Source organism: Chiloscyllium plagiosum, chromosome 23 (assembly GCF_004010195.1).
Source record: "Chiloscyllium plagiosum isolate BGI_BamShark_2017 chromosome 23, ASM401019v2, whole genome shotgun sequence".
NCBI classification, from domain to species: domain Eukaryota; kingdom Metazoa; phylum Chordata; class Chondrichthyes; order Orectolobiformes; family Hemiscylliidae; genus Chiloscyllium; species Chiloscyllium plagiosum.
The window spans coordinates 14,977,035-14,988,871 of record NC_057732.1 but is presented as its reverse complement, the minus strand read 5'-3'; the positions used below and the strand labels follow the sequence as shown (position 1 = coordinate 14,988,871).

General features: G+C 43.0%; 1 protein-coding gene across 1 annotated transcript; it reads left to right on the top strand.

Moving 5' to 3' along the window:
• Positions 1 to 6,676: 6,676 nt before the first annotated feature.
• On the top strand, positions 6,677 to 8,856 carry LOC122561638 (potassium voltage-gated channel subfamily A member 1). Its single transcript, XM_043713588.1, has one exon. It carries the CDS (start codon positions 6,690 to 6,692, stop codon positions 8,160 to 8,162), a length of 1,473 nt encoding a protein of 490 aa, XP_043569523.1. The 5' UTR covers positions 6,677 to 6,689; the 3' UTR covers positions 8,163 to 8,856.
• The last annotated feature ends 2,981 nt before the right edge of the window (positions 8,857 to 11,837 follow it).

Here is an 11,837-nt window from a genome sequence, read left to right as displayed (position 1 = left end):
CCGATAGTAAAATACAGAGTTTTTTAATACTTTTCTGGGGGGTCTCTCAACACCCCTATACTAAGCAATAAACCTATCATAAGTGTCTATTTCATTCTATCCCCTTATTTGGGTATTCCCTGCACCCAAGCCTAAGCTGATCATACTTATTAATTACCTCACTTGTTTTCCTTTTAAATCTGTCTCATTTGACTGTCCTTGTTCATTACAGCCTTCCTGTTATTTTATCCAGTTCCTCTTTTCTTACCTTCTGACTTCTGAGATCATCCTTTACTATTTTGGTAGTCCAAAAAGTGGACCTACAAACTATGAGCTTATTGCGAAATGCCCCTCCTGCTTCTTTTGTGGTCAAGCTATAGCACTCAAAGTTATTTCTTAGCTTAAAACTATTTCTTTAAAAGACCTTCTATATTCGTTAAAATCAACATACACCTGACAACCTGAAATGTTTTTCTCTCATAAGGTGATTACATGATTAAGGGACTAGGATGGGACAAATGGGAGAGTTAAGTGGATAAGAATGCACAGTGGCATGTGGATAGCTAACAGGCAATAGGTACACAAGTAACAGATGATTGGGTTAAGAAGTGTGGTGCTGGAAAAGCACAGCCAGCCAAGCAGCATCCAATGAGCAGAAAAGTCGATGCCACGAGCTCAAGCTCCCCATCACATTCCTGATGAACAGCCCATGCTCAAAACATTGACCCCCCCCCACCCCTCCAACACTGTCCGGCCAGCCGTGCCTCTCCAGCACCACACCTTTGACTCTGATCTCCAGCATCTGCAGTCCTCATTTTCTCCTAGTTGATTATAAGCTTACTGCAAAATCTCTTCCACGGATGCCCTACTTGAATAAGTTCTCCTCCTCCCTTTACAAGGATTTCTGTGAGTCTCTATCTCACTGCATCCCCTCATGTTGTCTCCTCTACCCTGAAGCTCTTCAGCCACATCCTGAAGCAGACTTGCTACGACAGCCACATCTCCTTCCTTAGTGCCACATTCCTGATGAAGAGCTTATGCTCGAAACGTCAACTCTCCTTCTCCTCAGATGCTGCCTGACCAGCTGTGTTTTTTCCAGCACCACATGTTTTGACTCTGATCTCTGTCATCTGCAATCCTCACTTTCTCCTAGGTGATTGGGGTTGCAAAGTACCTTGTGGGTGAAATGGTAGTTGAAAGAGGTTATGGTTGACTGAGGTGGTAGCTGGCCAACATGGAAGGCTGCCAGGTGGATGAAGTGCGGACTAGATCAAGGGTTGGTTGGACTAGATTATGATAGAGGCAGGTGAAGGGGACGAGTCAGGTTTGGTTAGGATCACATAGCTGAAAATGTGTTGCTGGAAAAGCGCAGCAGGTCAGGCAGCATCCAAGGAACAGGACAATCGACGTTTCGGGCATAAGCCCTTCTTCAGGAATTATCCCCGAAACGTCGATTCTCCTGTTCCTTGGATGCTGCCTGACCTGCTGCGCTTTTCCAGCAACACATTTTCAGCTCTGATCTCCAGCATCTGCAGTCCTCACTTTCTCCTCTAGGATCACATAGGGCTAGGTCGGAGGGGTGAGGGTTTGGTGCTGTGGGAATTCAAGGGAGATCGACTGATGGGGAGAATCAGTATAAGCCATTGGAGCATGAATTGTATTGTTACTCTGGAGTAAGACCAGGCTTTTCCCTGTCTAACATTTCCTGGTAACTATCTAGGTAGGTCAGAACTTTCTTGGAAGTTCCCATGGAGAAGAGGAAATTTTTCAACATAAATCCCATCCTCCCAGGATATTTCCAAGGAATTTTGAATTGGCATTTCCATGGGGTTCCATAGTGTACCTGCCAAGGCGCGTCCATTCTCCAATGATTTGACCCTTTGCTGTTTAAGATAAGCAATTCTACACCATGTGAAAGAATAATTTTATTGCTAAGGGTGAAAGTGAAGGAAATGCAATATTCAATAAACTATTAAACATAAATATTCTAACATTGATTATTCTTGTTCATTCATTCATTCAAATAGGTGTTAGATGTTACTTAATTGCCCTTGAACTGATTAATTGTCTGGGCCATTTCATTAGATAGCTCAGAATCAAACACATTGTTGGTATGGGCCTGTAGTCAGATCAGATAGAGATGGAAGGTTTCCTTCCCTAAAGGATATTTCTGAATCACGTGGGTTTTTACGATACTAGACTAGCTTTTTGATTCCAGATTTTATTGTATTCAAATCTGACCAGACATCATGATGGGATTCAAAACCATGTCCCTGGAACATCAGCCTGAGTTGCTGCATTACTGTCAGTGATACTACCACCATACCATTGCTTCCCCTTAAGAAGGATAAGCATTCCCTTATGGTTTGGCAGCAACTTGTAAGTCAGTTGTTTCTCAATTGATTAGCTTCCTTTTATTTTAATACTTTCTTTAAAATAAGTTTACAAGACTTTGATATATGTGCTTAGATATATTAATGCAAATATTAGAAAACTGGTAATGAAACACTTTTGATCAGAAAGGCAAAGAGGCAGCCATGGGTAATTATAGACCTATTAGCTTAATATCTGTTGATGGGAAATGTTAATCTGTTGTAAATAATCTGTTCTAAATCTGCATTTAGAAATACATAACATAAGTAAATATGGCTTGATGAAGGGGAAATCATACCTGACAAATTTACCAGAGCTCTTTGAGAGGTTACATGCAACTAGATAAAGGAGAACTACGGAATGTAATATATTTTGATTTTCAAATGGAGTTTGATATGGTACCACGTATAAGGTTACTTAATAAGTTAAGACATCATGGTATTTGGAATGAGTATACTACCATGGATAGAGGAATGGATAACTAATAGAAGACTGAATTGGGATAAAGGGCACGATTTCAGGATGGTAACTGGTAAGTAGTAGTATGTCACTGGGATCAGTGCTGGGGCCACAATTATTTGCAATATATATTAACAACTTGGATGCTGGAAGTGAATGTATCATCACCAAGTTTGTGGAAGACACAGAAATAGGTGGTAAGGCATATATTGAGGGTGACGCAATCTACAGAGGGATTATAGACAGGTTACATGACTGCATAAAAAATGACAGCTGGAAGATAATGTGGAAAATGAGAGGTTATGCTCTTTGGCAGAAACATTAGAAAAGCTATGAATTAAATGGGGCAAGATTGCAGAAAGCTGCAGCACAAAGGAATTTAGGGGTCCTTGTGTATGAAAAGCTGGCATCTGAGTTCAATAGTTAATCAGAAAAGCAAATGGACTGCTGGCCTTTATTTCAAATAGAATGGAGTATAAAGATAGGGAGGTCTTGATCATCTGCAGCTGGCACACTGTGAATGGTTTTGATCCCCTTGTTTAAGGATAGATATTTTTGCATTGGAGACAATCTAGCAACAATTCACTAGGTTGATTTTGGACATACATTTCTTTATGAGGAGAAATTGAGTTAGTCAGGCTTTTAATTATTGTAATTTATGATAATGAGAAAACTTTGTTGAAGCACATAAGATTCTTAAGAGGCTTGACAGGATAGATGTGAGAAATTGTTGCCCCTTGTGGGAGAGTCTAGAACCAGAGGGCATAATATCAGAGAAAGAAGCTGCCCACTTCAGGGGTTTGACTTATGAAGAGAAATTGAACATTTTAAACCTATACTCACTGCAGTTTAGAAGCATGAGAGGAGATCTAATTGAGGTGTATAAGATGCTTAAGTGGATTTACAAAGTAAACATAGAAAAGATCCATCCTTATGTGGGACAACAGGAGTTCCTATTTCTAGGATAAGGGGTAGCAGATTTAAAACAGAGTAGAGGAGAAATTATTTCTCTCAAAGGATCATGAATCTGTGGAATTCACTAATCCAGGGTGTGGTAAATGCAAGGACATTGAGTAAATTTAAAGAGTTGAGAGACAAAGTTTAAATTAGTAATGGGTGAAGAGTTATAATGAGCAGGCAGCAGAGAGGAGTTGATACTGAGATTAGATAAACCATGATGGTATTGAATAGCAGGGTCAGCTTGATGGGCTGAATTGCTTTCTCCAGTATCCAGTTCATATGAATGGCAGGGGAGATTATATACAGAAAGAATGATTGTGCAAAGTAAGGAGAGATGGTATTCGGACTAGCAAAGCTATCTTTTTCAACACAATGCAGTATATATTTTTCTATGGTAATGTGTTCCAAAGGAAATAACGTTTTCAATGTCTCCACGATGTTTCTCCTGGGATATATATATAGCAGTGTTTGATGATTATTTTTCTCTCTGTAGTACCTGGGGACTCCAGGACATTCTGGGAGATCGACAATCTGAGTCTCATCACATTTGGCCATTTTGGTCTTCCCCCTCTGGGGAGTATTTGGAGTTAACATAATATGGCAATACAACCTCACTGCACAAATACACCTCGCGGCTGGCCATCAAATTCATGCATCGAGTTACAGCAACTGTTTCCCATTCATTTCTCCACTGTTCATAGCTTTTATTAGCGGTGAGAACAAATTTGCTGGTAAATAGTGCTGAATGGAGAATAATCAAATTAAACAGATGTGATGTGTGTAGAACGAGCTTGAGAATTCTGACGCTGAACAAAACGGGACCGTGGACAGTGCCTTCTGGTAACGTGGCTTGGCAAGAGGCAAATTACATAACTCTAAGAATTAACTCCTGAGAGCAGCGGCGGTCCTTTCTCTGTTAATTGTCAGGATATTGTCAGCCTCGGTCGATTTCCATAACCATTTGAGTTTTATGCAGATAATCGTTTTGTTCTTCCCAAACTCGGGGGGTAGTAAAACGCAGCAGTCTGCTGTTTACCTTTGTCAGCGCGAAGCTGACTGAGTGTTGGCTCTTTAAAGTTTAGGTGAAATTGTGGGATGATAACATAAACGGGAAGTGGGTGCCGTGTTTAATTGCAATATCCTGTACCAAATGAGTATTTCTCAAGCTGTCAATACTTCATACGATCAGTACGCTGTGCAAGTTATCAGCATGACGTCCAGGATATAAAATTCTGTTATTGTTTAAAAATAATGGGTGATGGGGATTAGATGGTTTGCTAACCTTGCGAAATAAAGGGTGCGGCATTGATCTATTAAGTACTGAAGCACAGTGCATGCTTGCAACTGTTTACAATTGATGAGAGCTCATGTGCAGAGTGCTTTTTATCAATATATAATGTACATATCGGTACAGTCTCGGGGTCCTCCTTTCTCCAGGAGCAGTAACGCTGTACCTGCGGGCTGAACTGGCAAACTGCAGTGATTGTATTCGGAGGTTTGCCACAGCGTGCTGCAGTCAAAGGAACATTGTCGTAAAATCTAACCAAATGATGCAGCAGTTTTGATGTTTATGATGCGGATTTTTTTTGCGAGTGTGCACGGCGTCGTGTGCAATGAGGATCTTATCGGGGTTGCCTGCACTGCGTCTAAAATGTCTCGATTTGTTATGTGAGAATTAGCAGAGCTTCTCAGCAAACAAAAAAAGGGAAGCGGCCGTTTTGCCTGCAATGTAGGAGCTGCTTTCGCTGCAGCTGTTTAGGTTTCTGTCCGGAGACCGGTTTCCCTGCCTACTACACTCCATGAAGCACCTCTCTTATTTTTGATGATACTGCAATGCTAAGGGATGTCCAGCTCGCTTGACTTTTAATGCATTCAGCCTTCTACACTGCACCACATGATCCTCCAACAAGACGCCAGGATGCTGTATCAGAAGATTGCTTTCCCGCTACCTGTCACGAAGTCCATGTGCATAGTTTGTGTTTTTCTCTCTCTTTAACTGATGGTGTATTTAAAATAGCTCCTGGCAAATTTTGCAGCTCTTTTTTTTATTTTACATAGTCGTCTGCCCGCTGTTAAGAATTGTCAGGAACAAATGACTTGTAAATGGTGTCAGTACAGTATAATATAGGCTATTAATATTTCAGCAGATCTCATACACACAAAGCTGTAAAGCGATATCCATATTAAGGAGGCAGGAGGAAGGGCTTTTGCATCGCTCGGAGGGCCGGGCTGCATTCCTGCACTCTTCATTCTATCCTCTTTCATTCAGCAGGTAAGGCTGGCTTTATTTTTATTACTGTTATGATTTTTTCCCTTCGCTTTGCTCCTAGATTCCACTCCCTCCTTCCACCCCCCCCCCCCCCCAACTTTGCGCTCCCCAATCTCCTGGTCGTGGCAGAGTACACAGTGCTCCTCCTCTCCCACTACTGCAGCTGGACTTTAGCTGAAAACTGCTTTAGATGTGATACACAGATAGAGAGTGAGTCTGGGATGATGTAGGACTCTTAAAGCAGTGCATGAGCCAAACTCACGGTCGGGAAAGGGAGATTGGGCTGTTTTCATCACTACCGCCTCCCCCATCCCTCCCCCACCCTCCCAACCAAGTTAACTTTGTTTGGTTAACCACCCCCACCCCTCCCCTTTGTATGAATACTGCATGTTGTTTGATGCTAACCTTTGTATTCCACAGCACCTTGGTCCCGAAACAAAAAAACCCAGAAAGGTGGGGGTGGGCCCGACAGCGTCACGGAAATTGGCCTTGAGTTGCCCGAGATTTAGTTCGGATCCGTGCGGAACCGCCGAGCCGTGCGATGCTCGAGTCAGCTCGAAAGCCCCGAGGCTTCCATTAGTGCCCTTCAAAGCCCCTTCCCCCTCCTCCTCCCTCACCCACCACCACCAGCTCCTACCCTTCGCCAACAATGACAGTACTGGCTGGGGACAACATGGACGAAGCGTCGGCTCTGCCCGGCCACCCTCAGGACAGCTACCCCCCGGACAACGATGACCACGAGTGCTGCGAGCGGGTGGTCATCAACATCTCGGGCCTGCGCTTCGAGACCCAGCTGAAAACCCTGGCCCAGTTCCCCAACACCCTGCTGGGCAACCCCAAGAAGAGGATGCGCTACTTCGACCCCCTGCGGAACGAGTACTTCTTCGACCGCAACCGGCCCAGCTTCGACGCCATCCTGTACTACTACCAGTCCGGGGGACGCCTCCGGAGGCCGGTCAATGTACCCCTCGAGATGTTCTCCGAGGAGATCAAGTTCTACGAGCTGGGCGAGGAGGCGATGGAGAAGTTCCGCGAGGACGAAGGCTTCATCCGGGAGGAGGAGAGACCCCTGCCCGAGAACGAGTACCAACGCCAGGTCTGGCTTCTCTTCGAGCACCCGGAGAGCTCCGGGCCGGCCCGGGGCATCGCCATCGTCTCGGTCATGGTCATCCTCATCTCCATCGTCATCTTCTGCCTGGAGACCCTGCCCCAGCTCAAGGACGATAGGAAGAGGACCATGCAAGTGGGCAACACCACCATCCCGTACAAGTCCAACATCCTCAACGACCCCTTCTTCATCGTGGAGACCCTGTGCATCATCTGGTTCTCCTTCGAGCTCCTGGTCCGCTTCTTCGCCTGCCCCAGCAAGGCGGAGTTCTTCAAGAACATCATGAACTTCATCGACATCGTGGCCATCATCCCGTACTTCATCACCCTGGGCACCGAGCTGGCCGAGGAGGAGGAGGGCAACGTGAGTGGCGAACAGGCTACCTCCCTGGCCATCCTCAGGGTCATCCGCCTGGTGCGGGTCTTCCGCATCTTCAAGCTCTCCCGCCACTCCAAGGGCCTGCAGATCCTGGGCCAGACCCTCAAGGCCAGCATGAGGGAGCTGGGCCTGCTCATCTTCTTCCTCTTCATCGGGGTCATCCTGTTCTCCAGCGCCGTCTACTTCGCCGAGGCGGACGACCAGGATTCCCACTTCAGCAGCATCCCGGATTCCTTCTGGTGGGCGGTGGTCTCCATGACCACGGTGGGCTACGGCGACATGTACCCCATCACCATCGGCGGCAAGATCGTGGGCTCGCTGTGCGCCATCGCCGGCGTCCTGACCATCGCCCTGCCCGTGCCCGTCATCGTCTCCAACTTCAACTACTTCTACCACCGGGAGACGGAGGGAGAGGAGCAGGCACAGTACCTGCACGTTAGCTGCCCGAACATCGCCTCGGACAGTGAGTTAGGAAGCCGCAGCTCGTCCACCATCAGCAAGTCCGACTACATGGAGATCGAAGAGGATGTGAACAACAGCATAGACAATTTCAGAGAGGCAAATCTGAGAACTGGCAACTGCACTGTAGCAAACCAAAACTGTGTGAACAAAAGCAAACTGCTGACTGATGTTTAAACAGCTGCGGACTCAGTGACCCGGGAGCCGCGCTTTCTAGACACTGTTACTGACCCTTTGTATTTTGCCTTGTTGACCTCGTTAATGCGTTGTGGCATTGCCGTTATGCTCAGCAAAATAAGCTTTCAGAATTACGTGGAAGGTATAATTTCATTTATTTTTAAATGGCTTTCTTTCTCCCAACTGGGTAACGAGGGAGAAATCTCCAGATCCGTTCACGAGAGCGTCCCTAGGTACAAACTTTGAAACTTGGACTTATACCTGCTCGCCAGCCTCGAATGGAAGTTTATTATTTTTTTTTCTCTCAGTTCATTTACAAATACCAATGCATGTATTAAGGATTTTGCAAGCTGCACCGTGCATCGAAAAGAAAACCAACCAAATACGCCAGATTCATGAGTCTGGTCAAAGTTGCAAACGTCTGCAGTTTTCGATCCACTGATGAATATTTCATTGCGAGAAGTGATGTGACGCCATACATCAAAGGAACAAAAAAAAACAAGCGATTGCATTTATCTCCACTTTATAATCAAATGACGAATGCTCAAAATACCAGCGATCTTGCAGGTACTGCAATTCATCTGCTTCCAGGACCGAACGTAAATTCCCCCGTCCCCGATTTCATGCGAGAATCATCAATCACAAAAGAAAATCCCCAAATTAACAACAGCATGCTTTGATATTCATCATTCACTTTGATTGTGGCATGCCTGGGACATTACCTCAAATAACAGCAAACAAATTTGCGTTTTAAATTATAATTCTGGAGAATAAGTTCTCATTTGCTGTCACCAAAAGTGCAATGGCTTATTATTTAATTTAATACTTCTGAAGCACTCATTGGCCTGAATGTTAACTCGTATGGGATAGAGTAAGTTTAGATCATAGCATGTTTTAACTACTTAACATTATGGCCTTTTTGGACAACTTAACATGTAACCCACTATAACTTATGCATGATATCAGGTTACAGAAAACAAAACAGCTTTGAACTGTTGCTATATGATATTGAGGGACCTGATGATTTTCCTGCAGAATATCAGGGAAATGAGTTGGTTCGTGTCCTGACAATCCAGAAAATATAACACAGCAAAACTTATTTCCTTCTGGGAAATCTCTTGAACAAAGGGAGGCAGGCTAGATACTGTATATACTTATACAATTTAATTTTAAATGCAACTAATCCAACAGAAAAGAAAGCATGCCTTTCATGCATTTTAGCAGAATGTAAATGTAAAGAATATGTAAATTATGCATCTAATTTGCAATTCATTTCCAAATCTATCCTGACTGAGACAATATTTTTCTTTTGAGCTTCCCTCAACTGCAGAAACTCAGCAAATGACTTAGTTAGTTGCTAGTGCCTTTTAAATCCTTACACTCCCAGACTTCTGGAAGTGCCTCCATGTACTAAGAATGGCTGAATAAGCTGATGTCCACAGAAATCCTCTTAATCTGTAACACCATGAAAATAGAACAACCTCTCGAATGTCCAACCAAACCTTTGTGTGCAAGAGCCAGTGGACAGTTATCATAGTGAAAATGATGGTGGAAAAGGCAGATCAGATGTTTGCACATGTTTCTGAAGATGCAGGACTTAAATCAGCTGGCAAGAGAGCTGGGAGAAATGCAGAACAACTTGGCAACTGGACATTACAACTGAATGAGTGACACATGGGAATCCTCTCTGTAACTTCTCTGAGGTCCTTATCAATTTAAGACTAACAACTTTTCAGCAATGAGATCAGCATTCAGAGCCTGCTAAGGAATTGCACAGATGTTAATGGTATCATCATGAGGCATTAAGGTGTTGAACTAAACACTGAAGAATGTTAGTTTCATTTTTTCTTTAACCCACCTGCAAAAGCTGCAATGTACCAAAAAGAAAAATGCAGTGTTTCCTCAGCAGACTACCTCAGTTTAGATTGATGAAAAGGACAGTTCAACTTTGTGGCCCCAGGCTGAGGGAATTCTTTTTTTTGGTAATCTGAAATCACATAAACAGCTGTTGGAATGCAGGTTCTTCCTCATTATAATTTTTACCATCTATTCTGGAGCCATATGTACGAGTTGGTTTCAATGGTTACGGACAAGTATGTTGCCACAGTCACTTGTTTAACCTATCGTTGTCTTTAGCCTAATTGTCATGCAGAAACTTGTCATAACTCACTCTAACTTACTACTTAAAGCCAGAAGCTCTCAAAGATATCTCAAGACTATTACATCAATATTTGCAGATTATATGACAATTTCCCAAAGACCTGGAGAATCAAGAGTTACTTTTTTTTTGTAATTCACATCATGCACGTCTTCAGACAGAGAGATTTACCTGGATATGGATGTGTTTATTGCAAGAGACAATTTGTTGCCCTAGGATAATGCAGACTGAAACAGGTAGATTAATTCACAATTAAATCCCCGAAAGATGGATGGCACTTGATTATCGATTGTAATTTCTTGGAAATTTAAGGAATGCAAAAGATACAAAGATTTCAAGAAGATAAAAAGAATGAAACTGCTCCAAGATTACATGACTGAATTAGCTGATACAGCTGAACTACGGGTGTAAATCGAAGTTACAAGGAAAAGTGTTGAATAACTTGATGAACTGCAATTGCTGTTGGCAACAGGGCATTAACTTCTTCATGTAGAATATGTAAACCACCCATACTCTGGTTATCCTGATCCTTCTGCATCACATAAACCTTGAGGTAGGAGAAAACTTTCCCCTATGTTAAGTGACTTTAATACTGCACTTAATAAACAGCAATAAATGATCCAATGCTGCAGAACTGCTTTGATAAACTCTATGTGGCTTCTGGCAGCTCATGCTTAATTTAGCAATTGAGTTTCTAGTTTTTGGGAAATTGCACCTTAGTTAAACATTTATCTGCATGTGACTGAGAAGTGTGCTGCATGCAGTTTTTCTTTTGATAATGAAGGTTCTGAAAACCAGTGGGATGGATTAGGGTTTGGTGATGTTTATTTATTACCATTACAACCGAGTACAAAATATGGATAGAGAGAAAATCTGATGTAATATAGGCATGTCTTTCTGGTTATACAGTTTTGGTAGATATTCTTAATCCCGGACCAGCTTTGCAAACATATTGTACATAGGCCTGAATGTACACAAGGTGGCTGGTTGTGAACAGAGTCATAAAAGAGCCTCTTCTCTTTTTATAAATAGAACCATTAGTAATTGTAGTGAAAATGAAGCAATTCAATATACCAAGAATAGCTGTCTTGGTGTAATGTTTTGTGAAGTGACTTTGACCAGTTTAAGTGGTTTGCACTGAATAATATGCATTGTAGAAACATCATGCGTTATGTGTTTCTGAGTTAGAATTTGGTTTATTTGCTCCAGAAAATGAACAAAGTAGAAAGAATAGGAGACAAAATAGTGGCTGTGATGCCATGCAAGACATTGCTGAGGAGCACATTTCAATTCAGCTCAGCAATAAGTGATGGAACTTATTTTTTAAACATTGTGAGGATTACATCTCAGTCAGATACTTTGTAGATAAGAGGATGTAGCAGGTATTTTATAATCAGCCTGCTCAGAGTTGTTATTACACAGCTCTGGAGCAGGTGGGACTGGAACCTGGGTCTCTTGGCTCAGAGGTAGGGACTCTACCACTGTGCTACATGAGCCCTTGAGCACACAGTAGAAAT

What these genes read in the sequence shown, in the direction of transcription:
- LOC122561638 (XM_043713588.1), top strand. Translation starts at nt 6,690, where the DNA reads ATGACAGTACTGGCTGGGGACAACATGGACGAAGCGTCGGCTCTGCCC.